This window comes from Balaenoptera musculus, chromosome 20 (genome assembly GCF_009873245.2).
Source record: "Balaenoptera musculus isolate JJ_BM4_2016_0621 chromosome 20, mBalMus1.pri.v3, whole genome shotgun sequence".
Taxonomy (NCBI): domain Eukaryota; kingdom Metazoa; phylum Chordata; class Mammalia; order Artiodactyla; family Balaenopteridae; genus Balaenoptera; species Balaenoptera musculus.
In genome coordinates this window covers 47,259,200-47,276,503 of record NC_045804.1, presented here as the reverse complement: position 1 = coordinate 47,276,503, position 17,304 = coordinate 47,259,200, and the positions used below count along the sequence as shown (strand labels likewise).

General features: G+C 38.3%; 2 protein-coding genes across 4 annotated transcripts in view; one reads left to right on the top strand and one right to left on the bottom strand.

Annotated features, from left to right (window-relative positions):
- Nucleotides 1–9,456, bottom strand: part of PAFAH1B1 (platelet activating factor acetylhydrolase 1b regulatory subunit 1) — an 81,724-nt gene extending 72,268 nt beyond the window's left edge. Inside the window, exon 1 of one of the 3 annotated variants that reach the window (XM_036837856.1) lies at nucleotides 9,057–9,456. The gene's annotated coding sequence lies outside the window, so the exon portion shown is untranslated. Of the gene's footprint in view, nucleotides 1–8,227; nucleotides 8,882–9,056 lie in introns of those variants that run through there. The other 2 variants (XM_036837859.1, XM_036837857.1) reach the window with 2 other exon arrangements.
- LOC118887214 (small nuclear ribonucleoprotein G) lies at nucleotides 2,826–3,230 on the top strand. The gene has a single exon (XM_036837860.1). The coding sequence runs from the start codon at nucleotides 2,875–2,877 to the stop codon at nucleotides 3,103–3,105; it is 231 nt and encodes a 76-aa protein (XP_036693755.1). The 5' UTR covers nucleotides 2,826–2,874; the 3' UTR covers nucleotides 3,106–3,230.
- Nucleotides 9,457–17,304: the final 7,848 nt, after the last annotated feature.

Genomic DNA, 17,304 nt, shown 5'->3' with positions numbered 1-17,304 from the left:
AGAATGAATTTTTAATGCGTCATAAGAAATAATAAACAAAAATGTTCTACTATTAATTACACTGGTAGACATACAAAACATGAAAACACCAAATATCTTAGAACTCAAGTCTCCAATACACCTAACGGTTATCCTGTTAAAACACACACAAACAACAACCAAAAAAACTTCCCCCAACCTTGGTTCTCCTCAACTCTTTCTTGCTCCTTCCAAACACCCATATCTGCTCAACAGCCCAAAACAAAAAACACCTCAATTCTTCACCTTCCTCATTCCTTGTTTCTCTTACTTCCCATATCAAACTGGTTATTAATTTATACATACTCAATCCCTTTCGAATCCATTCAACCTGCACTGCCACTTAAATAGTCTCCACAGGTCTATCTACCTCCATCCACTCCACAGCTGCATCTTCCACAATGCTGACAGTTGCCTTTTTAAAAAGGAAATCTAATGATGTTACTTATCATAACTTAAAATCATCCTCTGGCACCTCAAGGGTAAAAACTGGTTTCAGTAAGCTTCTCAACTAGGAAGCTTACTGACAATACAGATATCCCTGGTGCCCCCCACCATGGAATTTTTATTGCTTTTTATTGCATGAGTCTAAGATGGAGTCTGCAAACGAAGATGGTCCATGTGCCAACCCACTTTACAGGCCAGATCAGGGTAATGTTCTCACTCCTCTGTACTCACCAATCACTCCAGCCATACTGAACTACAGCTACATGTAACTTCCCTCACTAACCAAGGTGTACTTATGAGACTAGGTACAAATTACTCCCCAAACAACATGACAAGATTTCTTCAAAAATGTTTAACCAACATCTTTGTGAAGACCTCCTTGAAAACTTTGGGCCCTCAGGACTTCCCTGGTGGTCCAATGGGTAAGACTCCTCACTCCCAATGCAGAGGGCCGGGGCTCGATCCCTGGTTGGGGAACTAGATCTCGCACGCATGCCGCAACTAAGAAGTCCGCACAACGCAATTAAAGATCCTGCGTGCTGCAACTAAGACCTGGTGCAACCAAAATAATAAATATTTTAAAAAAAGAGAAAACTTTGGGCCCTCATCTCACCAAGTACATATTTTGATTATAGCACTATTATGCTACCTTTGCATGTTCATAAATTTTAAGATCTTTGAGGTCAAGGGCTGACAATCTCGTTTGTATCCCCAGTGCTTAGAATATAATATATCTAAATAAATGTTTGCTGGACAGAAAAATTGATGAAAATTTAAAAGAGAAACAAAAATATGTAATGGTACTGAATAAGTTTTTTTAAAAGTAGAAGCCCAATGATATTTTCTGTACAAGTGATACAATGTAAGGGCAAGATATAAAAACAACTGAAAGAACTGTAATAACTGCAATTCTCAAGAATAACCTTGCACTCAAGTTATAAATTCTCCTTAGTGTAAAATAAATATCTTTCAGGACACAGATCTACCAGTTCTGTTTTTAAAATAAGAGTCCAATCGGTCAAAAATACTTTCTTTTCTGCTGCAGTATTTACAAGCTTTTTGAGGGAAAGGGAAGAACAAGGAGGATTCAAATACTAGCACAGCACCAATGAATAAGATACCCTATTTGCTTTGCTTCTCAGATTACAGCAGTCTCCCTCCAAACAAGCCCCCAAATGTGGAGCTCTTCTCTAAAATCCCAACACTGAACTTTACTCTCAAGAGTAATTTCTAGACGGATATATAATTCACTTAAACATAGCTCCTTCAAAGGCTTTCTCGGATCTTTATTCTCCAAACCACTGTTAAAATATTTTATTTTTTTAAAAAGCTAGAAAAAATTGGGGGTTATTTAAATTAATAATATTTAAAATTCTAAACAAAATTTTCCTGATAGTTAAAATAAAGATGTAAATTGTTTTAATAAATGGGGAAGAAGAGGTGAATCCACCTTACAGAAGAATTCCAAATAACCTATGTAAACAGACACTCCCCCCCACACACCCCCACCGCCGACATGGAACTGGAGTCACTTCCAAAGGATAAAGTAAGAGAATGGAAAAATAATAACTTTATGAGAAAACTGGCAAACACTACGTTAACCAAGTGATGAAATATCATGTAGCCTCTGACATGATGTGATGAGAAGTGCACTTCACCTCCGTGGTATTTTTTCCAAAAACCCATAACCCATCTAATCATGAAAAAACACCAGACAAACCCAGTGTGGAGGACATTTTACAGAATACCTGACCAGGACTCCTCAAGACTGTAAAAGTCATGAAAAACAAGGAAAGACTGAGAAACTATCACAGACCAGAGGAGAGTGAGGATAAAAGACAACCAAATGTTACGTGGTACCCTGGATTAAATCTGAACAGAAAGAGGCCATTAATGGAAAAACAGTGAAATCCAAATAAAGTCTGGAGTTTAGCTAATAGTAAATACCAAGATTCACAAACGTAGCACAGAAACGTAAGATGTTAACAATGGAGGAAATTGGGTGCAGGGTATACACAAGAACTCTCTGCACTATCTTTACAACTTGACTACAAATCTAAAATTTTTCCAAAATAAAAAGGTTTTTTTAGAAAGAAAAACAGGAAAAACGTGGGATTATTTAAATTAATATTTAAAAGTACAAAGTTTTGTTAAAATAAAGATATAAATGTACTTTGCAGTTTAAATAACATGCTTATGAGCAATATAATTTTATATTAAAAAAAAGGAATTAGTCCATTTGGCATTGATTTACATAGCACTTCTTGCCTACTAAGAAACTCTGAAGCCATCTCTGGTTTCAGATACACATAATGGATAAAGGGGAAAGAATCCCTAATACTAATTCTTAAGAAATACATTTAAAACTATAAGAGCGGGAGGCATCTTTGAGCTCCTCGAGTAGACATCATGAGCAAAGCTCACCCTCCCGAGTTGAAGAAATTTATGGACAAGAAGTTATCATTGAAATTAAATGGTGGCAGACATGTCCAAGGAATATTGAGGGGATTTGATCCCTTTATGAATCTTGTGATAGATGAATGTGTGGAGATGGCAACTAGTGGGCAACAGAACAATATTGGAATGGTGGTAATACGAGGAAATAGTATCATCATGTTAGAAGCTTTGGAACGAGTATGAACAATGGCTGTCTTCAGAGAAATCAACTGCTTCCACATGTCCCCTCTCCACATTTTACTACAATGAAAATTGGGTCGTGTACATTTTCTTACTGAACTTTTTTGTTAAATAAACTTCTGTAATAGTCAAAAAAAAAAAACAAACTGTAAGAGCTATATTAATGTATTAATAACTGCTTATTTATGATTAAATTGTATGTTAATTCTCTTCCTTAAAAAAAGTCTCTAACAATAAAAAAAATATCTACTGAAGGGTTTACAGGCCTTTTATCCAATAATAGCAACCACCCTATGAGTTACATACTGTCAACGTTATCCATATATAGATTAGGAAACTGAGGCTTATTGCTCAAGGCTCATAGCTGATAAATTGTGGAGTTAGGATTAGAATCTAAAATATTCATTTTTGGTTTTAGTCAACAGCTTTATTTAATTTTCTCTGATAATGCTAAATGTATAGCTTTTTCCCACCCTTAAAAAATAAGTTAACCAAAAAAAAAAAATTATAATAATAATCAATACAATTGACTCTTTTTTTTTTTTTTTTTAGGCCACATCACGTGGCTTGTTGGATCTTAGTTCCACGACCAGGGATCGAACCCAGGTCCTCGGTAGTGAAAGCGCAGAGTCCTAACCACTGGACCGCCAAGGAATTCCCAATACAATTGACTCTTTTATCTTCACTTTCCCTTCTTCTGCAGTCAGCATATTTTTGATAAAATAAAAACAACTATGGAAGGGAAGATGAAAATATAAAATATATGCCTTATGCATACAAAATACTAAAATCATAACACATATCCTTTTATCTTTGCCGCAGATTAAAAGTGAATTAATCCACAACATGCAAATCCTTAATAACATAAGCTTTCAATTAAATTCCTTAAAAATTTCCCAGATTCTTAATTTCACTGTTATCAAAAGACAGTCTCTCAGAAAATTTCTTAACAGCCTCAGTTAACTGTCAGTAATTCTTGTCAGCACATAAGCGCTCAAGGACCAGCTAATCAAAATGCAAAGAACAGAAACGCAAATGAAATTTATCCAGTTGGGTTAATTCATTTCTTATAGGTGAGAGTTTTGTGGCCCTGAAACAACTATGTCGTAAGTATGACCCTGTTCCTGGGACAACATAAAATCTCTGTAAAGGAAGTATGAACACTTTTCCCTCCTTCACCTTAATTCCAGAGAGATCACTGGAAGTTAGCCACTATAAAGAACTATAGGATATCTCATTTCCTTTCACATAACCCCATATTCAATCAAATGCAAAAAGTATTTATTTACTTGTTAATACCACTTGTATGTATTTAAAAGATTTAATATTGATTTACTGATATTATTACTACTACTTGTATGTATGCAGCAAGTATTTATTTACTTATTAATATTACTATAAAGCAGTATTAGGCATTTTCTGGAAGTCCCTATTCAAATGCCTTATGCAAGCAAAATAGTTACAATACAAGACCATGTTAATAAATACCAATTTAAATGATGCAGGCAATAAATGCCACCAGTTTTCACCATTTTAGAAAAGAAATTAACATAAAAATAGTTATGAAAAGAGTCCATTTTGTCAAAAGAAAAAGGAATGTTTGTTTGATCATGCAAGGCAATACCCAAGTGATTCACTGACTACAATATTTACCTCATTCTAGCTACTAACCCAACATGTGACCTTGGGAAAAGAAATTCTCTGAATTTTAGTTCTCTCATCCATAAAAAATACTATTCTATCTCAAAAAGTAGCTGACAGAACAAATGAAATGCCATGTTCAATATATTTACAAAGTTCTAGGAAAATGTTTACAACAATGTTAGATGACAATAACTTTAGAGGATACTTTTCCAGAAGTATCCTTGACAAATCCACAAATCAATCCTAACTAGGTAAGTTTCAACTAAAAGCCACCAACTTTTAAAGAGAAAACAATAAATCAAAATAATAAGCCCTTATGATACCTGCATCCAATGACTATAAAGCATTTCACCAATATCAATTAAAATTCGTAACTGCCGTGGCAAGGTTAAAAATTATACACACAGCAGAAGTTAAACTAAGGTTCCACTTAAATGACCAGCCAACATGCCATATCAACCAGCAACAAAGCTAAAACAAGTCAAAAAGCCTTCACTGCAGTTACCTGTTAGGCTTATGTAATATGGCATCTTCATGAAATACAGATTTCTCAAAACATGTGGCCTTCAGCAACTAAGATTCACTCTACAGCTAAGCATCTTCAGGAGAATAGGTTTGCTTTTTCTTTTCAGAAGTCCCTATATCAGCAGTTTTTTTGTTTGTTTTTGTTTAGTTTTATTTTAAATAGAGCAACTTTTAAAGTAAAAAAAAGTTGTATAGTAAAAGTGGCAAAGAATTCCCACTTTAACTATTTCTCTCTCTCTAAAGTGCATAAAAACAGATTACCCATCATAATGAAATATTTTCACAACAGAAACTTACAACCAAGTAAAAAAATCTCTTTTAGGACCACAGCGGACATGACAGGCGTGGTTTAAAACCAACTGAGCCTCAAGTCCCTTTGGCAAAAGAGTGCATGACTCACTGCTTTAGAACTCAATGGGAAGAATTGGAAAATTCACTCTGAATGCCCGAAGATTTTGCTTTGGATTTGTTTTTTAAGATATCTCCATCCTAATGCTGACAACTGCCACAGTTTCTATGGCTTACCTATTGAGATTAAGATGACAAATTCTGAATAATATGAACCACAGGTAAACAAAAAGTAAGGTACTATTTTTTCTTGGACACTGAAAATATGAGGCATAAGGTAAAGTCATATATACAGTATTACTTATTGCATAAGAGGGAGCAACATTTACACTGAAAAAATATAGACAATGAAACACGGATATTCTAGCTGGAAAACCAAAAATTATCAGATACTGATTTTTCCCTTCCAGAAACATCTCTAAATCTTTTATATACCAGAGTAATTGTATCTGGAAAAAAAGATACCAAGTAAGTCTACTAAAAAATTAATCCATCCCAATCTCATTAGAAGTTTTATAGGTATAGAATTATGAAGAATTTTAAAAACTGCTCTCCAAATTAAGCAAAAGATTCTGCCACATGTACCAGAAACACACATAGATACACATTTAGAAGTAAAAGCTCTCTTACTTAAGTCAAATTATTTTAAACCCCTAATCAACTAATAATCTACTGAAAAATCTCAGCTCTTAGTATGCTTTTATAGCTACAAATACTAGGGGTGGGGATATGTTAGACACATAACACAGTGAATTATCATAATAACCTCATTCCTCACCACATGAACCCTTCTACTTTCTAATCACATTAAAAATAACAAAAATGTAAAAATATATCATACACTGACAAAGTCATAAGGCCCATCAAAATCACATTTACAACATGAATTTGACATTCTTCTGAGAACATCTATTCACATGAATGCTTGATACAAGACATTAAAATGACTTACCCTCTCTTACAGTAGTACCTTACTGAAAGGTCTCTTCCAAAGGACAACACAAGAGAAAGGGTCATATAAAGAGCATTTAACACAAATTATCTTATCCTTTCTTACTCACTTTGATGTTCATTATTTAAAAATCACAGACTTACTGTTTTAATGCAAACTAAAGTTAAAGAAAACATCTGCAATGTTCTCATTAGATTTTTGCAATATTCCTACTACAATTTTTTGCCAAATATTTCTGGCATTCGTTAATCTACACTTACTTAACTAAAACAATAAAAAACATTAAGAAGTGTGTATATATATGTGTGTGTGTATGTATATGTACAGATACATAGAGACAATAAGTATTCGCTTTAGAGCAGGGACATTGCTTTTTACCCCAATCATTCAATACCCACCTTGCAAAAAAGGTGGAAACTAAAAACACGAGATTTTAAGATTTACTACAGAGAAACGCCTTTGTTGTAGTACCAATTAGCATCAAATAACCTTACAAAACATAAGCAAGAGAAAAATGCTATGAAAGGGCAATCTAGCATTTCACAGCTTCTGCTCTCTTACTCCACCCAGTCTCCTCGGCTCAATGGCTGTTCACAGCAACCACAAATATTAGCCCATTTTTAAAAAAGGTGTGGGAGAGGCACCGAAATTGGGCTAACTCCATCAAAATCAAGATATACAGAAATATTTTGTGAAAAATTAAGTTCCATTCTGGTTTATAAAAATAACAGCTTTGTTTCATTTAGGAGACCCTCCCCTTGTGAACAATCCAAACAATGATCATTTATAATAGAACATGAAAGAATAAATCACCCTAAACACAGATTACTCTTCTGCTTTAATAAAAACTGCAATTTGCAACTGCCAATTATTTTGCAAAACTGTGTCCTGAAAGATACCCATGAGAGATTAAAAGCTAGCTAATGCCTTAGACCCAAATCATAATTTTTTAAGTAACAGCTTTTAATATATTCAACACTATATCACTACCGACATACCCAACCGGGAAATCTTCCCGATTAAAAGACTGGACCCTGCAGCAATCAAGCTCTGCTGCAGCAAAAACGAAAAAAAAATTTTTTTCAAGCAAATACTACTGTAGCAAAAGGGCAGGGATGACATTACTGGTATGAAAGGCCCAAGCACTGTCTCCTCCACCCTAGCCTCAAAATGAAATTCACACAAAACGATCCCACCTCGCAACAAAAACAGAATTACCAAAAATGGCACAAATTTTTTGTTTAGCCTTTAAAACGTTATCAGTCTCAAGGACTGTGTGTTAAAGTAAAGGTCGGAATATCAGTAATATCTTTATTCTCTCCCGACTGCCTCTTAAGTAAAGGGGGAGGGGGGGACCTTGGCATGACATCGTCCATTGAGAACGAAACCACAAATCTGGTTCTTCGCTTCCAAAGCACAATTTCTTAACCAAAGGATTGATATAAATTGGACCCAAACCCCAGCCCCAAAAGAAAATCTCCTGCCCTGCTCCCAAGGAGTTTCTTGCTAAGTCACCGAAGAAAAGCAGAATCACAAATAAAGCCAAGGCACCTTTCTGTCTTATCTCAGATATTGAAAACCTCCTCCTCCTCTCCACTCTTCTGTCTAGAGAGGTAGAGTTAAAATTTGCCCACCACCTCAAAGGCATTTTCTCACCTGGGAGGCTACGGAAGGCACTGCGTTTCCTAAATGAGTGGGGAGATTAGATTAGAAGGAGAATGGCTGAGGGCCTCGAAGCTCAGTGCTGTAACGTCAAAAGGCAACTCCCGTTGAAGGAGCCGGTGGCAGAAAAGAAAATCCTGCCTGATTTGGTGGGTGGGTGCTGCGGATGGTTCGGTAGGTCGGGCCGCTCCTCCTCAGTGGGTGCAGAGGCTGGACCACTGCACAGGGGGACCAGGGAAGGGCTGGACCATCGTTCTCAGGTCAACCCCATCCTAAGGACAGGTGGGGGACGGAACGCCTGAAGGCCTGTGGGTGCCGAGGCGGCTTGGGGCTGAGCCCGGTCCCTGAGCGCCAGCCGCGGGTGGGGTGGGGACTGCGGAGCTCGCCTTCCGCGGCGGGGGAGAGGAGGGCCGAACCCTTTCCCCAAGATCAGAGAGAGACCTGCTCTCCACGCCCTTCCTACCCAAGAATACTTTTCTTGCTAAGTCACCAAGGGAGGAGGGCGATCCCTTCCCGGGGAGGGCCGCGGGTGGAGCCGCGGCGGCCCTGGCACCCCCCGAACCCGAGCCAAGGAGGAGGGTAGCGAGGGCAGCGCCCTCCCCGGCCTGTCCCCCCTCCTCCCGTGTCTCTCACTCAACGGCCGTCGCGGCCGCCATTTTGAGAGCGAGAAGAGAAGAAGAAGGAGGAGGCGGCGGCAGGGGGAGGGGAGTATGGGAGGGAGGGGACCGGCGCAGCCACATCGTCAGGCCGCCGGGCCCGGCCCGCAGCCGCCGGAGCGCGGTGGAGAAGACAGAGGGGAGGGCGCAGACCCTTGCCGCCTTACCGGAGCGCTGCACCGCCGCCTCCGCAGGACCTCTTCCGTCCTTCACTCCCATCCACCGGCGGGGGAGGGGGAGAGGGAGAGGGAAGGGAGGAAGGAGGGAGGGAGGGAAGGAGGGAGGGGGAGGATGGCGCGCTGGGCCCTGTCCCGGGGAGGGGGAGGGGAGGGGAGCGGGCGGGCTCCTCAGCCGTTCCGGGGCTCGAGCCCAAGCCTGGCGCTCGCGGTTTCTCTCGCTCGCGCCCGAGCGCTCCCCTCCTTCTCCTTCTCGCTCCCTGGACCCCGGGGTCGCTGCTTGTTCGCTCGCTCACTCGCTATCTCGGCCGCCGGACTCCGCCGCCGCCCCGCCGCTCCAGCTCTGTCTGTCACAGGAGCTGCCCCAACGCCCTGACGTCACCGCGCCGCCGCCGCCGCCGCCGCCCCACACCCGCGGGGAAGAGGGAGGGGAGGGGAGGGGAGGGGGCCCGGAGCGGAGGAGGGGCTGCGGCGCATGCGCCGGCCTGGGCCGGGCCCTGAGCCGCGCTGCCTTCCGCTTAGGCGGCGGGTTGTTGGTGCGGCTGGGCGGTACCGAGGGATAGGCGGACGAGTTTGCGCGCGAGGCGCTTCTTCTCGCCCTCCGCACGCCTCTGTAACCTGGAAAAAGGCTCTCGGCTCCCTTTTCCTAGACCCTCGTCTGACTGCTGCGGCCCCTCACGAACTCCGGCTCTCTTCACGTCCCCGCCCTGCTCTTGGCCACGAACGGCGCTCTCCCCTCTTCCCCCGGCCAACAGAAGAGACCAGCTGGCCCCGGTGGATTCCGTGCCCCGATAGGCTTCAGAAAGCGGAGCCCGGGCCAGGATGTCGCCCCTTCTACCTCCGGCCGTTGGGTTTATTTCCCAGGGGCCGGGGGCGGGGGGGAGGAGAGGGGAGTAGGTTGGGTTGGCTTGGGGAGAAGAGCTGTTGAGGTTGAAAGGCTGATGGAATGCCTAATTATCTTCATTTTTATTATAGATTTCTAATTGGGAGGATTCGCTTTTAGATGTGATTCAGCTATTCTTTTCCTTAGTCACACACACGCACGCACACACACATCTGCGACTATGGAAGTCTCGAAACTGATGCCCAAAGAAAGACCTGGAACTTTATCCGTACAAGGCTTGAGCGCGCGCGCGCGCGCGCGCGTGTGTGTGTGTTTGCTAATTTATGGGTTGAAATACTGAGGACAGGTCTTGGGGATTTGTAGTCAATGTTTTGCACACAGACATTTGATTTAAAAGCGGCCAGATTTGAGGTTCTGAATTATCCAATGTGGAATATCCTTTTAGTAAGAGTTGTTTAGTATGATTATCTCATCACTAATTTGTATTGTCCAAGGAAACTCTTTTCCTAAAACATAGGTTTAGGCTTGTGTTTATTGATTTTATTGCTTTCCTTTATGTAGGCAAATACACTGCCTTTGAGAAGCAGCTGGGTTAATGAGAGAACTTGGGTATGTATAAGTGTGACCTTGAGTAAATTACTGTCTCTGGCCCCGGTTTCTCTATAAAATAGCCCTAATAAGTAACCAACTTGTAAGGCTTTTGTGAGAATTAGGAGATGCTGCATGTGTACAGTATATGGTAATTCATGGTTACCATATACTGGTAACTCATGTAGCAATTACTGTTACTTGATACAAAAACAAGTTTCCTTTTATCAAGAAAGATTGTAAGTCTCTAACCCTGCAGGTGTTCAAGAAGAATATGAGTGAATTGTCTGGAGGGTTTGGGTTCTCTCCTTTATGAAGGCAGGGAAGGAAATCAGAAGGTCTCTGGAATGTTTTTTCCAGGTTTACAGTTCTGGGATTCTCTAGCTGGGTAAGGACAGCAAGAGAGGCACAGAAGTTTGGTCTGTGCCACGTCCATAACAGTCAATAAACATGAAATAAATTAACATCCCCTGTTCTAAGAGTTGGTTCCTTTTTACCTTTTAAAATATTTATTATTGCCTGACATCACACTATTAAGATTTAATCAGCTGAGTATATCAGTTCTTATTTCTTAAATCAATGTTCTAAAAGCCAACAAAATTGCCCAGAAATCAGAATCACATTGATAAACACTGATTTAATACAAACAGCACTAACCCCCCTAAACCTTGAGCTCATAGACTCAGGTATTCAGAATACTTTAAAATATGTATTAGGTAATTATGAATTAAACTGAGATCAGGTTTTATTTCTATAGCAATCCTTCAAAAAACAACAGACTCCCTTGGGAGGAATGCATAAAAGCTTTCTCCCTGGATTATAATTTTTCTGAAAAGAAATAAAACTGTGTTGTGTGCTTAACTTGATATGGCGCGATGTGTTCTGGTTCTGTGCACTTTCTTTTCAATTGCTAAAATGAGAGATCCATCTTAATAACCACTTTTTAGTCTATTGAGAATGGAGAATTAGGACATCTATGCTATTAATCATAATTCATAAGGACTTATACAGAACCTACTGTATCCATCCAGGAAACATTTAATAATGAATATTTTGGGTGATGTTTCTTGAAAAAAAGTAAGTATAAACATCGATTTTACTTAACACAATCTAACAATCTCCCCATTCAATTGAATTGCAAATCTTTATTTTTCCAGCAGACATTTTCAAAATGGAAACATTTGTTTCAGTTGCTGCAGTAAAATTAGTGTTAGTTTAAACAATTCTGCAAATCAGCTGACTGGAAGAAACACTCTAAAAATATTGCTACTGGGGAGAGGACAAAATATCTTCTAAAAGTAGCTCCAGAGCAAAAATCTGTTAACAATGAGCAAAAATGTTAACACATTATTTTGAGAATGAAACTGTCCTCTGTTTATAGGTAAACATACATCTTTGTATGTGTGTACCTGATAGAAAGCAATTAGCAAATGGTGAGAAGGTAGCTTTCAGGCATACAAGTTATGTGTATCGATGTCCCATTTGAAAGAAAACCATGAACCGACTGGCAAGACTCACTCTAGGAGATTTTGGCTAAATAATTTGTGTACCTGCATTTCCCCAAAGCATGGACATGTCAGTGAGGGCAAGTCCAACTAAACCAGTCATTCTTCATCTCAGCATCATGACACCCTCATGTGTCATGAACATTGTGAGGCCATAGAAACAAATTACAGACTATTAAAGGAGGTGAAACTCACAGCCTGGACATAGAAGAAATATTTAGAAGCAGCACCTTGTAATCTGAAACCTTTAAAAAAAATACATATATACATACATATATATATATATATATACACACACACACATAGAAAATAATTTTTAAAGTGCTAACATAAAGAAACAATACAAAAGGATGTATCAGATTCATTCTAGATGTCACCACAGTAGACCAGGCAAAGGGTAAAACAAGCTTTCTTCCCCTTTATGCCTGTTTGTACGCCCAGTAAAGTAAAAGATTAATTCTCACCTAGAGGACTCAAAGCTTTATGAAGGAGGTGATTTAAAGCAGACTTTTAAAAATGGCTAGTTTTCATTCATTCAACAAATATTTAATTGAGTATCTTCTATGTACCAGACCCTGTGCTGAGTGCTCAGTATACACAATGAATAAAACAAACAGAATCCCTGAGCTCAAGAGTTTATATTCTGGTGAAAGACAGAAAAAAGGTGACAAAGCTATGAAGGCAATAAACGGTTTTGAGATGGAGAAAAATAGGAAGGACCACACGAGTGAGTGCAGTAAGAGAAGACATTTCTGAGGAATGAGTGACATTTAAGCTGAGACTTGAGTAGCCAAGAGATTCTAGATTAAGGAACAAGTGCAAAGACCCTGAGGCAGGAAAATGATTGCTGTGTCCCAGGAAATTAAAGAAGTCCAGGCAGGTGTAATGAAATGATGGTGAGGAAGGAGGCCTCTTGACTGCACTGGTCCAGGGGATGCCCTTCACATTTTATTCCCTGAATAGCCCAGAGAAGAAAGCAGGCGAGAAGATCAGAGAGACAGGTAGGAATCAGATAGTACAGGACCTTGAGACCATAGTAGGGAGTTTGGATTTCATTTTAGTAGCTGTGGATAAAGGTAAGGACCAAAAAAAGAACACATTTTGACTATGTCTTTTGATCTTAAGGACTTTAAACAGATAATTATGCTATTATCTTACCTTTTTAATGTGTAAAATTTCAAATATGTAAAAGACAGAGTGATATAATGAACGCTTATATACCCATCACCAGGTTTGACAATTATAAACTTATGGCTAATCTTGTTTCGTTTATATTCTCACTCATTTCCCCCTTCGTATTTTGAAGCACGTTCTAAATATCACACTATTTCATTCATTTACAGTTTAGTATGTATCTCTAAAAGAAAAAAAAAGCCTTTTCTAAAAAACATAATCACAATACCATTACTACACCTAAAAGAATAACAATAATTCCTTAGGATATTTTGACCCTGCCCTTTGATTTTTGCCTCACCAAAGACATGGAGTGATCAGAAGTTCTGGAGAAATTGGATAAGCAATCTTGGACAATAGAACTATCCTGGGTTATTTGATATCTCCTCACCATTTTCTCATGAATAAGTTTAAAAATTAATATAAACAATTGGTTTTTTATCCAATTAAAATGAACACTACTGGTAGAAATGATTTGCATAGCATATAAGCAACAATGGCTAAAACTGCACACAGTGAAATTTGACCGAGGAAAATTGCATGTGGTGAAAATCATGGCCATGAAAGGGTTCTCACAGCAATAGAAAAAATAAAAGAGAGACTGAAAGAAAAACCCTGATAAGTAAATCAAACTTCCTTTGTAAAATTATTAGAGGAAAGAACGTTTCCCCAGTGAAAATGATTTCATTAAAATACAAATGAAAATAGAAAAATTGGAAGTGGTTTTACTCTGCAAAATAGAGAATTGATCAAATAATTTGATTAGAGTCTGTTCTAATAAACACATTTGCTCTAAAAATTCACTGAAGTTGGTATAATTATGATTAAAACACTAGGATTCACAAATGCTGAGGTAACATCCTTATACATATATCAATATATATATATTTTTAAATTTTGTGGTGGCCACATTTTAAAAAGTTAAAAAAGATGAAATTAATTTCTATCTTTTCTTTGTACTCTTTGAAATCCAGTGTGTATTTTACACTTACAGCGTATCTCAATCCACACTAACCTTATTTCTAGTAGCCCATGTGGCTAGTGGCTATCCAACTGGTCAGTACAGGTCTGGAAGAAAGGTGATCCAAGTGGAAAGAGTGGTTTAAGCAAAGGCATAACATTGTAAGTGTGGAAGGCAAGTTCTGGAAACAAGAAGTGATTCCAGGGTAGACGAAAAGGAGTGTATATGTATGTGAGAGAGGGATGTGGGGAGAGTGAAGGGTTGGAGAGGGAAGAAGGGAGAAATGTATGGGGTCTAAGACTGGAAAGATAATCTGGACTGGAAGGTTTTGAGTATCTTGATCACTAGTCAGTCCTGTTTGCTAAAGGGTTGCTTATATTTGTCTTTGTGCAAGACCATACACCAGTAACCTTCATCTTCCAAAGAGAACTTTTCTGACTCTCTTCAATAGTGTCCTCTTTCCCCCTCCCAGTTGCTGTTTCTACTGTCCCTTCTTCCCCTATTGACTGTTCAGAGAAAGGAAGGACTGAATTCCAGGTCCCCAAATGATGGTCCAGAAAAAACCACTAATGCTAGGTTACATCAAGACATAACCTAAATCATGGCTTTTGTACTTTCTTTTTTTCCAAAGCCTTTTTTTTTTAGGCAATATACTGTACAGAATGCCAATATGCATATAAACAAACAAACACAGAACTTCCCAGTTTGAAATAGGAGTTTTGGGGCACAAACTGACACCCCCTCTGCCATACTATACCAGCATCTCACTGTGCATCTTTGACAGCATTCAGAACTCACAACAGATTCATTTCTTCATTTTAAAAAAATTTAGTACACTAACTCTTTTCTTCCTTAAAGGTGAATAGATTATGGCTGCATATCTAAAATTTTCTATTTCTTCCTGGACTACAGTGCACAGTACTTAGATAAACAAAATAATATTCTTTTCCCTACAATCACTTTTGATACATGTATATATAAAAGTATGTAAAATTTTGTTCCAAACTTCTTCCTTATAAAATTGGGGTTCGTTTTAAACACTTATGCATCTTCTAGGACTGCAAACAGTTTAGTGGGAGCACTCTGACAGGTGAGATAGGAAATTAATATAGGACAGAAAGCCCGTTTGGCCCACAAACTACCACCTGCTTATTTTAGAGAATGCCTTTTCCGTCTCACTAGATACATGTTTATTTCCTTATTTCATTTGTTTATGACTCATGCCATAGCAAAAATTTTGGAAAATTCAGAAACCATGAAAAGAAAATGAAAAGTCTCAAGTAATCCCATAATTCAGATATAACCACAGTGAAAAAAATCACATGTACCTTTCATTTTTTTTGCAGATATTAAGTCAATATTTTTCACAAAATCAGGATCTTAGTTTAAGTGAAGTTTTGAATCTTAATAGTTTTTAGTTGAAGGTTAAAAATCAACAATTTCCCATGTCATTTAGTAGTCTTCAGAAACACAATTTTTAATGGTTGCTAAATAGCCTATTGTTTTAGTGTTTCTCCCAAGGCCACACTCGGCATTTTGGATGGAACAATCCTTTTTTTAAAAATTTTTATTAAACTTATTATCTTGAGATAACTGTAGATTGACATATAGTTGTAAGAAATAATAGAGAGATCCATTACACCATTACCCCCTACCCCAGTGGTAACATCTTGCAAAACTATAGTACAATATCACAGCTAGGATATTGACATTGATACATTTCCATCAATGGGAGGATCCTCCACGTTGCTCTTTTTTAGCCACAGCTACTTCCCTTAACTGTCAATTTAAGAGTGTTATATAAATGGAATCAAGTAGTATATAATCCAATCCTTTAGCGAGTGGGGTTTTTTCTCACTTAGAATAATTCTCTGGAGATTGATCTAAATTGTTGTATGTATTCAATAATTCATTCCTTTTTATTTCTGAGTACTACTCCATGGTATGGAGGTAACATAGTTGAACTATTCACCTGTTAAAGGGCATCTGGTTGTTTCCAGTTTGGTGTGATTACTAATTAAGCTGCTATGAACATTTGTGTCGATGTATTCCTGTGAACATGTTTTCATTTCTCTTAATTTTCATTGTTTTCATTTTGCTGGGATAACTGCCCAGGAGTGCAATTGCTGTATCACATGGTAGTTGCATGTTTAGTTTCATAAAAAAATGCCAGACTGTTTTCCAGAGTGGCTCTACTATTTTATATTCCTACTAGCAATGTATGAGCAATCCATTTTTCCAAATCCTTGCCAGCATTTGGTGTTGTCACTAGTTTTTATTTTAGCCATTTTTATAAGTTTTTGTGATATCTCATTGTGGTTATAATTTGCAATTACCTAATGGGTAATGATGTTGAACATCTTTTCATGTGCTTATTTGCCATCTGTATATCCTTTTTAGTAAAATGGTTCTTTGTGTCTTTTGCCTACTTTCTAATTGGTTTGTTTGTTTTTTATTGTTGAGTGTTAAGATTTCTTCCTATATTCTAGATACTAGTCCTTTGTTGGACATGTGGTTTGCAAATATTTTCTCACAGTCCATAGCTTATATTTTCATGCTCTTAACAGGATCTTTCACAGAAAAAAAAGTTTTTAATTCTGATGAAGTTCAATTTATCAATGTTCCCTTTTATAAACTGAGCATTTGGTGTCAAATCCAAGACCTCTGCTTACCCCTAGATCTCAAATATTTTCCCCTGGTTTTTTCTTTTCTGAAATTACTAGTTTTACATTTAAATCTGTGATCCATTTCAAGTTAATTTTTGTGTGAGACTTAGGTTGAGAATCTTTTTTTTTTTTTTTTTTGACTATGGATGTCCAATTTCTCCAGTACCATTTATTGAAAAGGCTATCTTTCCTCCACTGAATTGTTTTTCACACCTTTCTCAGTAACCAGTTGGGCATATTTGTGTGAGTCTCCTTCTGGGTTCTTTATTCTATCCCACTGATCTATGTGTCTATCTCTTCACCAATCCACCAACAGTATACAGTCTTGATTACTGCAGTTGTATGATAAAACATAGCATTGAGAAGAGTTATTCCTCCTACTTGATTCTACTTTTTCAAGATTGTTTTAGCTCTTCTAGTTCCTCTGCCTTTCCATATAACTTGTGGAAAAATCTTGTGTATACCTACACAAAAACTTGATGGAATTTAATAGTATCAATAG

Bases quoted from the DNA above. Each gene is read 5' to 3' on its own strand.
- LOC118887214 (XM_036837860.1), top strand. From the start codon at position 2,875: ATGAGCAAAGCTCACCCTCCCGAGTTGAAGAAATTTATGGACAAGAAG.